The sequence below is a fragment of the Lates calcarifer genome, linkage group LG13 (assembly GCF_001640805.2).
Source record: "Lates calcarifer isolate ASB-BC8 linkage group LG13, TLL_Latcal_v3, whole genome shotgun sequence".
Classification (NCBI taxonomy): Eukaryota; Metazoa; Chordata; class Actinopteri; family Centropomidae; genus Lates; species Lates calcarifer.
This window is the reverse complement of record NC_066845.1, coordinates 15,955,576-15,969,439: the sequence shown is the minus strand read 5'-3', so window position 1 is coordinate 15,969,439 and position 13,864 is coordinate 15,955,576. Positions and strand designations below refer to the sequence as shown.

The following is a 13,864-nucleotide window of genomic DNA, read 5'->3' as shown; positions in this document are numbered from 1 at the left end:
ACCACTGGAGACAGCTCTTGGCAAGTAATGAAATTTGATGCTGAACTCAGTGTTTCTTCTAGACTGTTAAGTAAATAGCTGTTAATGCTGACATTGGCTATGTAACAATAGTAAAAACTTACACATAGCACCTTTAAGACTGGAGAAACAATTGGGGAGAAATTGCTTTCCTGGAAGGGCAGATATGCGTAATGGGCATGCATGATTAGGTCAAACTTGAATCCAACACACTCTGTGTTACTGTTGTACACTGACTCAGTAATAAAAAGTAAAACAGTCATTGTTGATCATAGACTTTATTAGACATGTGCATGTTTTAAGAACATACTCATCTTCACATAATATAGCTACATTGCATATAACATCAAATATTTCTTTTACATTTAATCCAATAATCAACCATGATTTACATTATGCAGTATCTTTTTTTTTTTTTTTTTTTTTTTTGATCAACAAAAACCTCAGCTTTTTGATTTTTGCACTTACATTTATGACTTTTAAATCTGGCAGGCATCGATTGACAATCAGTTCAAATTTGTAAGGATTTCATCAATCACAATGATTATACAATGCATTTAGAAAACAATAAAACTAGCTGTACCAAAAAAAAAATTACATTCACAGTCAAATATATCCACCATAAATAAGGTAAATCTTTAAAAAGAAAACATCTTGTGAATATCAAAAACATAAATACAATAAACTACTTCTTTGCACTGCTGTCACAGCTCATCTTGTCAGTCTCAGGAGGTGCCACAGCAAAATGGTATGTCTTAATATGGCCAAGAGGCCTCTGAGTGACAGAATGACATTTTTCAAAGTTAACCATCCATGCTAATTGTGATGGCTCATTTTCATATATTACACACTCAATGTAACAATTACACAAGGCTGCCCTTAATGATTCTCCTGGCGGTAGGCTGAGCCATGATAATCATGTGCTGACACTGAGTCGCTGTAAAATTTAAAAATGAAGCCCTGCCCTACTGCAAAAACTTACAAGTCCCATATACTCTTGCTCTCATAGAAGCATGTACAAGATAACTGAAACAAAAATGCACAAACTTTGAAAACTAAAGCTAAAAACTTTTAGAGACACACATATCAACAAGCACAAATAGCAGCAGGGGATAAAGGCGACAATCTGCATCACTCAGAGCTCTGTACAACACATCTATTTGGTTTCACCAGTTACAGAACAACATTCACACATTTATGCACCATTGAGCACAAGGGGTCACTGTGGCTACACAAATAGGCTGATAAACACAGGCAGTATGGAGAATCTGCAGGGGAACCACGACTCCTCTATTCTTTTGGCTATTGGGTCTTCACTAAAAAGCTTGATATTGCCATACGACATCGACATTCGAATGGAAAGCACTCCCTCTGGAAGACATTTTTAGTGCTTGGGAACAGAACGGGTTCTAGCAACAGCTTGGATTTTGCAGAGTAGTGATCAAAGACAGGGCTGTCAGTGCGAAGAAGGGGTGACAGGAAGTGCTAAATCTGCTGCAGAGGTGCATCACGCACTTGACATCCCTACCTTCACATTATTTTCTTTATTGTATAGAGATGCAAATATGTAACATTCCTTGGCTGAGTATGCTTTGGAGTAGACAATGGCCTCTTCTTACAAACTAACCCATTGAGACCAGAGGGATAGTAATGGAAGCAGATACTCTGCTGCACTCTTGGTTGGAATTACTTAAGTGCAAAATCACAATGCACTGACAACTTCTAAAATCAACCTGAAATAATCCACTTACTTTGTGTGCATCCATTGAATTCATTAGCTGGATTGCAGTCATATGTTTCTTCTCATTGCATTGCTTTGAAATCAAGGGAATATGATATGAAACTATAAATAATCAAATTTTTCACAAAATGTACCTGAACAGTTGCCAAACCTGCCTATGCTGTATCCCACTGTACCACACCTGTCATAGACACAGCAGCACCCAAGGGTGAGAACAGTGAGTTGCTGCTTTGTCAAGTGGCAGGTGAATAAACCTGAAAATATAGATTTCATACATCAGTCTTTCTTGCTGTATTCAAGTATAATGTTGCAGTATATTCTGTGTGCAAATGCATTGGAAATAATAAAAAACATTCTAACTCATTAAAATGCATGCTTTTCTTTCATTATTGGTAAACAGCCACAATAAAACTGTAATGGAAGACCCTCACCCACACACAAGTGTCACAATCAATTGGACATCCCTGAGACAGCTCCATTTGATCTGACGTTCTTGTCTGTGTAAGGCATGCTTTGAAGGTGGAGAGCTTTTTGGGCTTTTGTTCTTGTGCGACCATAAAACAGGAAGAAGTGGCAGCAACAACATACTCACAACACCTACTAGGCTATTTTACTAACTAATTCAACTACATGTGACGACACAGTTACAAGCGCCAATGTCAAGGGTTGGAAAATGCGACCATTGCCTCCTTTTGACATGCAGCTAAGACATCACCATGAGCTTTCAACAGCGCGAACAGGTCTAGCATTAGCTAACACTGGACAGCGTACATGTGCAGCTGTGTTGAGTTAGGGACTGTACACAAATTAGTCGGGGTGGAGGGGGTGAGAAAAAAGGGAGGGCTTTGTCATTGTTATTTTTGCTAAAGGGAGGATAGTATAGCTTTCTGTGGGAGAGCAGGAGAGTGTCTTCTATTTTTTCTTACTCCATATTACTACATTATTATATATTTTATATTGTGCAATTATTTATATAAAATAGATTATACAGTTACATAGCTATAATTACATTGCTTTTTATGAAATATAATATATAAGATTCAGCACCTCTCCCTACCCTATTAATTTTCGTACAGTCCCTTAATTTATTTGGTTGGTCGGCAAGCCAACCAAAATTTAACATAAAGATCACATTGACTTTACGGCACCAACAAACAAGTGGGAGCAGTATTGTGTTGTTTTGTCTCTTATTTTGTGTGTGTGGTCATGCATATATAGGCATTTATTTGTGTACTGTGTGTGTGTGTGTGTGTGTGTGTGTGTGTGTGACACGATGAGTAGAAGACTTACTTAAGCTTGAGGCGAGGCAAGGAATGTTTCAGACATCAGTGCCTAAATTTACTGTATATTCTACTTTTTGTTCATTTTAAAAGATTTTTACTACTTAGGGCAGTGGGTGTCAAATGTGTACATTTTCATATCAGGGTCAATGTACATGAATTGGAGACGGCATCCTGTTGGTCCTTGTTGTTGGGGGAAGAAGGGATCTGTCCTTCAGTTTGCCTGTCCATCTTTCTGTCAGTAGGAGGAGGGGGTGGGGTGGGGCTTATGCCGTCTCAGTCTGAGAAGAGACTGGCAAAAGATTTGCGTAGATTGCGTATGGTTTCTGCCTTCACCTCGTCTTGGCTAAGGCTGGCTCGTGGCGCTGGGGTTTCTGGAATGTTGAAGGTATTGGTAAGAGACTGGGACTTGCTATAAAGAGAGGAAAATGGCAATAGAGGAGAGGGAAAGGCTATTAAAGTCATGCAGCAAACCCATGGAATGAAAAGACTGGTGCACGCAGGACAGAAGGAGAGAGACAGGAGAGGAAAGGTTCGGTAAAAGATGATAAAAGCGCATTCCTTCTTTACGGTCATTCAGTATTTCCTTATCATTTCAAACTAGCTCTGATATGATATGAATAGTGAATGACTTTTCTGGATGCGAAGTGGTCCATGTTTTTTTGTTTTGTTTTTTTATTTTTTTGATGACAAATGTTTTATGTCTCTATGTCAAGAGTGCATAAAATACAATCTCATGCAGTTTTGCATTATTCATCGGGTGATTTTTTTGTATAATTCTATACAAAACAATAAATGAAAAATAATCTATTTTTCAAATGACAGCATATTTGTTAGAGGGAATTTGTCTTAATGTAATGGTGTGAATTCTTTATAGTCATCAAATATGATGTCCAAATATGATGTCAAATTTTGTGACTGAATGTGAATCAGAAAAAAGACCAGTTGAAATTACATTTAATGATATGGCTTTTATATGTATGTATCTGTGTGTGTGTGTGTCTGTGTGTGTGTGTGTGTGTGTGTGTGTGTTTTCACACTCATTAGTAATTAGCTATAACAGTTGCTATGAAGACATTTCTGTCTGTGCCTGATAATAAGAGTAAACTGATTTAAAAGGAGGATGTAGGGAATATTGTCAGCTGTGTCCCAGAACATGGATTGTGTCAGATGTGATAGATTCATTATGTTTGTGAGCAACTACAAGCCAGCTTCCGTTTGCTGTTGTTTTACTGTATCACAGTCACTCCAGAGAATCTGAAATGTTGTGTTATGTGAGACTGCTGCTGAAGGACTGAAAAATGTAAGAATTGATACATCATGCACATTCAGGTGGATCATTTGTCAATAAAGAGAATGAATACATTTCCCATGTGGCATGCATATCTCAATGCAGGCAAAAAGTAAGAGAGGATCTCCTGTTTATCTCAGCTACAAAGTTCACTTTATGAAAAATGAGAGGAAACTGATCTCACGCCATTCATTATATACAATTACTTACTTTAGTTGTGGAGAGCCGCCCATAGCCGGACTGTCTTGACTTGGCTTCTGTGGGGGCTGAGGCTTTTGCTGCAGTGGGGGTCGTCCTCCTGGGCCTCCCTGGCCTTGGGCAGCAGGTCGGGGTTGCTGGGTGGTGGGTGCTCCAGGACGACCCTGCTGGCCAGGAGCTCTCTGTTGTGGCCCTCCCTGTGACTGCTGCCTAGGGGGCTGAGCAGGCCTCTGCTGCTGGGTTTGGCCACCTGCAGGCTTCTGGCCAGCGCCTCCTGCAGATGGTTTCTGCTGCTGCTGGGAGACAGACTGTTGCCTCTGAGTTTGAGGGGAGCCTCCCTGGCTTCGCTGAGGAGAACCCTGGCCAGAGGGAGGTCTCTGGCCTGGAGGAGCTCCCTGACCTGGTAGCCGTGGCTGGGCTGGAGGTCCTTGGCTAGCCTTAGCCTGGGCACTGGGGTCACCTGTAGCAGGGCTGGCAGCAGATTGCTGGGCCTGTGCAGGGGGTTGGCCTTGAGGCTGTGGGCGCTGCTGAGATGGGGGACTTTGCTGAGGACCACCTACAGGAGATAAATGAAAGCAGCAATCAGAGATACTTTCATCGTCTCCTTGCCTAGACCTGGAAATAAATATGAGTGACTTCTTCATTTAGTTCTTACCCTGAGGTGAGGGGCGCTGTTGAACCTGTGGTACTCTGGCCTGAGAGACAGGCTGAGGAGACACTGCTTTCTACAGAACACACAGGGGTTAAAAGGACATAAAGTAAATATTTATCAAACCAGAAAGGAAAAAATGATGGTAATGATAATAATCGTGATAATGACAGAAAATCATATTAAGAGAATAAAATGTAAAAAAAAAACTTTGTGCTTTGGCAATTTTGTTAATAATGTAAAAATGTTGTGCCACAAGATGCCCTTTAGAAACATTACATTCTAACTCATTGAGAGGAACCTCCCTGGCTTCACATTGCAGGAGTGCAAAATGATGCTGGCATGTTATGTCTGACTCCATCTGGTCTTTCTGTCATTGGAGATCTGAGGTGGCCAGATATCTCATTGGTGATATCTGACCACCTCAGATCTCTTTACTATGAAGTGTAGAGTGCCCCATGGATCAGTGCTTGGTCATTACTGTTTTTTATGCTGTCTCTTTGTCATATTACTGATATATATATGACAAAAATCTCCACTTCTACGCTGATGACACTCAGTTACATGTACTGATAAAGCCTGACATCTATCTATTGAAACTGTTTGCCTGATACCTCAGTATAATATATGTCAGCTCACTCCCTGCACCTGAATGTAAAATATGGTTAGGCTGAAGTGCTAAGCATTGGTCCAGTCAGATATAGACATCTAATTTCAGACTTGCCCAAAATTATTGTAACATTTAATGGGTCTTCACAATGTTGTCTCTTGTAATGGTTCCAACAGTTCAAAAGTCAACCACAGAACAAAATTTCTACACATTACATTAAGTACTGAATGAAAGGTCCTTGCTCTACTACTCTGATTGTATTTCTGTGCTTTGTTTACATGTTCTCTTGAAAGAAAGACGTTCTAAGAGATCGTGTGTGTAATTATGCACCCTAAATAAAAACTGATCTGACTTGATATTACTAATAAAAGTGGGGGAAATAAATAAAGGTGAGAGATTAATGGAGAAAGTATAGAGTATCTGTGGTTTGAGCACCTGTGCTGGCTGTCCTGCTGTGGCACGGACTGTGGAAGAGCTTGAAGTGCGTGGAACAGTCTGGTTCATCTGAGAGACCACTAGTTCTGCGATCTGAACACGGTCCTCATCCTGCTGGTCCCCAATTAGTGGCATTGAACAGTCGTCAACCTAAAAAAAAAAAAAACATGACAGATTTAATTGATTTTCCAAATGATCACTGAAATATATTATAAATTCCTTTGATATAATCATACTGTTTTCTAGTACCTCTATAATATAGTCCTTGCCATCTTTACCATGTAGAGCCTCCACAGCACAGATATCCAAACCTCCAAAGATGTCAGCACATGAGTCCACCCACATTCTGTACCTGCAACAACATGTTAAACAGAGCTATAACAGTAGAGCGAGACATTACATCATTTACATCATTTACATTTCCATCTTATCTGCATTTATGTTCTCTTACTTGTCTGACATGGCCACCTGCTCAAGCATAGATGAGCCAGTGTTGGTTTTCCAGTTGCCAGAAACTGACGTTCTCCTGTTAATTAGAATACAAATTTACTTTACATGTTCTGCCATTTTACCTGCCATGACAGGCCAATGTACTGGCTCTTTGTAGTTTTTGTAGTTACATCTGGTGGAGGGTAGAATGCTAATTTCACTCACATGTAAGCCTTGTAATTGTTACCAATCTTCTGAATGCGGACATCGTATTTTGCATCAATAAAAGGCTCAGATGTGGCGTAAGTCTTGGTCAGTGCCACAACACTGGCAATATCTTGAAAATCATACTGATTGTCCACTTTCACCTAGAGTCAAGATATAAATGTAATGACATATATTGGTCCCAAAAATGTGGTGTTCACATCAAAATTAATACATATTTGAACATTCCAGCACTACCTTTCCCATTCCTGAGTGAGCATGGCCCATCTTTACCACTACAGGGAACCGTGGGGAGGTAATCTGTAACAAGAGCATTATCACATACTCAGATTTTGCATAGATGAACGTCATTGTGGTACTCAAATAATTAAAACACCAATATATAATCCATTTTAATCAAACAGAAGTAACAAATACAGTGGCACCCCTCCTCTGTCTCTGCAGGAAATTCTGATTCATATTGATGACTTGAAAGCCAGCCCAGTACTGTCAGCCTGTGACTGCAGGGGTGGAGATGACTGCTCTGCAGCAACAGTCTCAGTTTAACTGTACCGACACTGACTTGGCACACAAATAATCAAAAACTCTGCCTCTACCCCAGAACGAAGACAACAAGACAGTCTCCTGAAAATTAGATTGGTCTCAGCTGCTACGTGAGATGGAATATTGACATGGAAGAGAATTACCCTCCTAACATGTGACCCATGCAGAGTGATGTCCCATCTGTGTGTGTGTGTGTGTGTGTGTGTGTGTGTGTGTGTCTTTTTAAGGGTTGTTTACCATAAAGACATACCCATCAGAGCAAGTGGAAAGGGGGAGGAGAAAGAGGAGAGCAGATGGCACAGAACTCACCATTTCCTTGTGGTTTGGATAGTAAACCTGCTCAATCAGTGGGAACTCCTCCGGGCCCAGTTGCTTGTAGAGTCTAGACATCTGAGCAAACTGAAATAGAAACGAATGCTCAAGATGCAGCTTTATATGTCTATGCAGCTAAATTCAATATCCAATATGGTTTCTAACTGATGAATTGATTAAATAATACATACCACCCATGGTTTGTCGCAGAAGTTGTAGACAGAGTGCAAAGAGTTAACACTTAGCAGTCCAGCATACTGCAGTCCAATCACTATGTTTCGGTGGTCTCCATTCTTGTCCATGCTGAAGGCATGCTGTCTGATCAGCACAAAGTCTGGCTTAAAGGATCTGGAACAGAGGACATTAGCAAAATATTAAACTGCACTGTGCAAGACCAAAACTGTTTGCTTATTAGGCATAGAGAATCCAAGTTATATCTCACAAGGAGCAACTACAAATGATCAAACTCATTAACGTTCACTTACTTTGTAACCTTATGTCCATTCCTGATTGCATCAATGTCCACATTGTAGGTGCCTGTGGCATTTGCCACCAGGTTGATTTCAGAGAATTCTGCCTAAAAGGACAAAAGCGAGGTCAGTCCCAAACAAACACCATAAAAATCACTTTAATCACAACCAGGAGCAAGAGGCTGTTGCACTACTATTTCAACATGAGCCAGGGGTATGGGGTACAATTATAAGATAGCATTTTTTATTATCTGAAGTGTGTTCTTCCTGTTAAGAGGCCACAGGGGAAATAATGAAAACACCAGTGCAACATAAAGTATAAGGACAAAAACAGGAAGAGGGGAAAATGCCAGCAGAGGAAAAGATTTTAAAACTTTTAGGGTGTCCTCTGCTCTTAAGGTGCTGCTGGGTGGATTACAGCATAAACAGCCACTAACACATACTGCATCAGTAAATATTCTTATTTACCAGAATGATTATTGCTCAGTTGTTAGGCTACACAAAGAACTGATTTACCTTCATAAGTGACTACAGATAAAAGTTTGAATCCCCCAGTGTGGAGGCATCTGTCAAACAAAATATGTTTCTCTTAGTCACATGTCAAGAGAGAGCACTTCAGTGTGGGAATGAATACAATAGTCCACTTGAAATGGGACACTTATCATTCTAAGGGCTCAGTATGGCACAGTAACAGGTCACATTGTTATGGATGATTCATCCGTTGTTTATTGAAGAAACTATGAATCATTTAATGCTAGTATCAAGCCAGTTGTTGATCAGTGCACCTAAAATACCAAGTGGACAAATTAATACGAGTTACCAAACAAAATGACTCACCAAGTGACTTAGAGAAGACAGAGAATTAGATTGAAACCAAAATAGGGCCAAAGTGAAGGTGTATAATATGGGCAGGGGGCAATTTTCCACAGAAAATTTATAGCTGCTTTTGGATTAAAGAGAATAATAAGCAGCAATAAACACAATTTATAATAATGCCCATGACAACACCATTCACCATCTACAGAAAATAACCCATTCACCATCTCTATTTCAGCAACCAGGTCTTGACGTAAATAGATCAGAGACTGTGATATCCATCAGCAAAATACAAAAAACTAATGTTTTATGAGAGAATAATGTAACGTCCCTCCAACTGATGTTCACAGTCTGGTCATAGGGCTCTGAGAAGCTGGGCTGGTTTCTGTTTCCTGTCCTCCCGGTAGGGAGCAAAGAGGAACACAAATACAGAACAAAGCGAAAAGTTGCATATGTGAAACCTACCTGTTCTACCTTGATGTCAAATTCACCGTGGATCTTTCTTCCCCTGAAGACCTTCACCCTGAATGTGAAAGAAGGAATCCAGTTGTTGTTTGCATCCAGACAAAAACATGAATTTGGTGGTTTTGCACATTTCTCCTGTGTGATTGACAGCTGACATTTCCTCCAGCATTTGCAGAGCATTTACGAATTCTGAGTACATCTCTCGCCAGTGATAAGGAGGTGTCAAACACATGAAACAAGCTGAACATCAATGGAACAAAATCTTACTTTCCTTTTGTGTTTGTGGCAGTATGCTGTATACTGTTATTACCAGAACTGCTGGCAATGCATGAAGCTAAATTAAGTAGCCTGTGTAGCATTATTTTAGTCTACCACCTGAATTGGACATAATGACATAAATACTGGCCCTTGCATTTTAAGTCCACCCTATGAAGTAAAAATATCCACCTCTCCTTGCTGATGTGACAGAGTTGGAAAACCATATTAGTTCTGCAAGGGGTTTTGATGTGATGGTGTATAGAGTTTATTATCGCCTAGGGTGTCATGTTGAGACCAGAGTGCAGCGTTTTTTATCACCTTTCACTTGTGCACAATAAGGATGCATAATGTGCTCTGGTGAAGAGGCTTGACTGGTGTAGTGTAGCCTCTGTAATGTTCTTGTGCAAAATTTGCCCCGGATTTGAAAATACCTGCATCATCATGGTGGCACTGGCTCCATACCCAGTGTGCGCTAGGTTCATTTTTAGCATTTAAATGGCAGAATGACTGAATTCGTCACAAGCAACCGCTGATCGACAAATGAAAATGGCTCCTTCTGCCTTCAGTCTGTTGCGCCTTTGCCATGGCACACAGCAAGCGCACAAATGAATCTGCAAGGTGTTTCTGATCTGAGCAAGAAACCCTCGATGTTAAACGTGATGTTGCCTCCCAGCACTGGGTGAATCATATGACCTTCGAGATGTTTAGGCCACTACAACCCACGGTCTGGTTTCTGTCTAGACGAGCACCTGCGTTGGCAAATGCGCACCGCTCTTACCAGTCGGTCTGTTGGTCGTCGATAACCAAGAGGATCTTGGCACTGCTGGAGACTCCCGCCCGGTCCGCCGCCTCGGATAAGGTCGCGGCCGCGGCTGCCGTAGTCTGTTTGACAGCATTGGATATGGACGAGAAGAAGCCAGAGCCTCCACCTCCAGACTGCTGCTGGCTGGTGGACTGGCGCCTCTCCGACGGCCCGGGCGACACTGCGGGGCTTTGCTGCGGCGGGTCGGGCCGTTGGAGATCGGTCATGTAGCCATTAGGCAGGTTGGACATGAAATTGCTGTCCGAGAGTCGACGGCGTAGGTAGTTCATGATGGAGACTTGTTAAAAGGACGGAGAGAGGGGTTCCAAATATCCTCCCACTGACTGCGACTTACAACTTGGTGTTCAGTAAGAAAATGGAATGACTAGGCTACTTTCCCATGTGCAGAAACGGGGGCCAATGTTTCCTAAAGAGAAACAAATCTTGTGTTATTAATTAGGGGCAGATTTTGAATGTGTGATCACAGTAGTAAGAAATCGTGACTGTATAGCTTAAGGAACTGGTAAGGTAAAGGAAACCATCACACAGCCTCCTGGTAATAGCTGAAAAAATAATCCATACGAATGACTTAAATGAAATAATTCATTTTCACATTAATATCCAACATAATATCGTTAATAAACACACCTATCACACAAACCTCTGTAGTAATATGTAGTAGCAGTCAAACGAGGCATGATAATGAAGCCTACCTGGGAGTGTATCCGAAATGATCCGCCCCAAGGATGAGGTGATGATTCTTTATTATTGACTCTCACAGGAAAGCCTGCGTGTAGGTGACTCTCATGTCCTCTGTGCACGCGGGCGGGCCATGCATCGGGCTTGAACCTGTGAAATTAAAGCTACAGTCCCTCCTGCATCACTGCTTGTTATCCCTGTTCTTCGCCCTCAAGTCCCTGTTTTTTCCGTCCGCCCTGCGTCACTCCCAGTCATCCTGAGGGAAAGGAGGCTGCAAGACTGGACCGGTGTCAAGGTATTCATCGTGTGGACCCGAACTTCCGGATAATGATTTCAAAATAAACGCATATTAAGACGTTGCTGGATTTTTTTTTTTTTTAATTCTTACCGTAGAATTTAAAGCACAGGGTGAATTCAGTGTAGAAAATGCACCTGACACTTTACACAGTTGGATTCCAAGTAGGGAAAGTTAGTGTTCTGGTATTATTCATAACAATAACCACAGAGCATTTGACTATGAAACCCCAATATTGATGTTCATATACATAAAGCTAATTGCCAGCAGTTCACCTTTTCTCCTTGTTGTAGCTAGTGGATGGGAAATCAACATTTTGATTAACTGTTTAACTCATGACTAAAGTTAAAATATGAAACATTTACTGGATCCATACTGTGTGTAGATTTGTGGCTTTTGTCCATTTTATGACATTTAGGTTTCTGACATGTTAGCTGGCTTTGAGAAATGATGCTAGTGTAATAGATTAACCCTATACCAAAGTGTGTAAGTCCTCAAATGCCCTGCCGTTGTTTTGTGATGAATCAACTTCCTGTCTGGTTCAGTGTGTGTTTGTCTGACTTGACGCAGCTCTCTGTTGGGATATGAAGGTGGTGCTGATGGGAGCAGGGTGACAGGGGCGTCGCTCTCTTGTCAGACATGAGCCTGCTGTTGACTCTGCAGGGTGCATATGGGTGTTGATGTGATATTGCACCCTGTTGTGTCCAATAAAGCAGCAGTGGCACTGTCACGGTTTGGCTTTCAGGCCGCTGACACAGAGTGTTACTTCTGATTTTCAGCAGAGTCTTTACAGATTGTGAGATATGCGCCATCTGTTGGTGATACCCAGAGCCAGAGATCAACACGGACCCCCTGGGAGTTCCAGGCTCCACTCTGGAAACATGGCAACTGAGCTGTGTTCATAATGGACACAGATAGGATACACATTGCTGAGTGTCTCTGAATCATTAATGCCTGGTAGAGAAGGGTACTATTTTAAGTGTCTGTCTCCTTTTACTGATAAATTGCCTATTGTATAATGAGAAAATAATAAAAATATATATTGATTCTGTTTCTGTTATTAGGTGATGGAACAAGACAAAAACAAAATCATTCTTGGTCCAATCAGTATGTTTGCTAGCACTGATAGCATTTGATGTTTGAACTTGAAATAAGGTGTTTAATGACCTTCTCTGCATGAGTAAATAAGTGATTTAGATATGTTTTAACAAGACAGCTGTTGATATTTGAGTTTTGATGCAGGATATTTGTTTACTATTTATTAGCATCAGTATTTATGAACTGATTGATGTATTCATTGATTATTAAACCCTACACCTTTTCAGTGCCAAGTATTTCTTGATATCCATAAACAATAATATGAATATTATAATTATTTGCTACAGGATTATCAATACCAATACATGACCTATGTTTTGTCTTGTTAGTGCATACACATTTGATACAAAAAAAAATCTTCATTATAATTTTAGCTGAATATCAGTATTCATTTTGAACAGCCCCCTGCTTCACACAGATATATTTATGAAGACAGTACAAACATTTAAGGCATCTTCTACGACTAAGAAGATCCACAGCTTCAGTTAGCTTGTGGGATTTACATCCAGGTTAGACAGGGGATAGATCTGTTTCCTGTGTGTTGAAACAAATACACGAATATCCAAAAGAATATCAAATATATCAATCAAATTATGGCTATCCAAACTACAAACTCAGTTATTATTTGTTGTACTATGACAATCATCTATTTTTAGAGGAGAAGTGAGATTAATATTTTGTTAGCATATTAATACAGTAAATCTTTTCTTAGCTGTTTGAGGGACAGAATTGGTGGACAGTTAATGCTACTAAACTAGAAAAACTTGGTAGGCCTCTCACAGATTCTTTGCATTTTATACCCAGATTCTTTGCATTTTAAAATGTTAACACTGCATGGAATGTGTCAGTGAACAAACATGTTTTTCAAGATAACTATATAGTAAACACTACTTTGCTATCCTTGATTTTTAATGCATACACAGTATACAGCACAGTGTCTTGATGTAGAATTTGATGCCTTGTTATTGCTGTATATGGCTTAGGGAGGCAGTGTTGAGCTTAAATTAAATCCAACATATTATTATGCATGCATGTATTCACAGAAAGACCTTTATATGTGAAGCTTTTCGTCATTTTTGAACCAACCTTCTTCAGTAGCTGCTATCATCCTGTTAGTACAATAATCACCAGCAGTTTTAAATGGATTGAAACAGGCTGATATGTCGGTCAATACTAGGGGAGCACAGGGGATTGATTTAATTGATTCTCATTGAATTAATGTGCAAACAT

At 40.4% G+C, this 13,864-nt stretch overlaps 1 protein-coding gene across 2 annotated transcripts; it reads right to left on the bottom strand.

Moving 5' to 3' along the window:
• Window positions 1-277: 277 nt before the first annotated feature.
• syn1 (synapsin I) lies at window positions 278-11,730 on the bottom strand. 2 transcript variants are annotated; one of them, XM_018669187.2, is made up of 14 exons: window positions 11,256-11,730; window positions 10,519-10,969; window positions 9,483-9,540; window positions 8,217-8,308; window positions 7,923-8,079; window positions 7,729-7,818; window positions 7,114-7,176; window positions 6,877-7,019; window positions 6,674-6,748; window positions 6,472-6,574; window positions 6,223-6,372; window positions 5,184-5,253; window positions 4,541-5,084; window positions 278-3,451 (listed from the first exon to the last, which is right to left on the bottom strand). In XM_018669187.2, the coding sequence occupies exons 2-14, from the start codon at window positions 10,830-10,832 to the stop codon at window positions 3,316-3,318; spliced, it is 1,995 nt and encodes a 664-aa protein (XP_018524703.1). In that variant the 5' UTR covers window positions 10,833-10,969; window positions 11,256-11,730; the 3' UTR covers window positions 278-3,315. The 2 variants fall into 2 exon arrangements, with proteins under 2 accessions (XP_018524703.1, XP_018524704.1); XM_018669188.2 differs by having other exon boundaries at window positions 3,300-3,413; window positions 11,256-11,726.
• Between the last annotated feature and the right edge of the window lie 2,134 nt (window positions 11,731-13,864).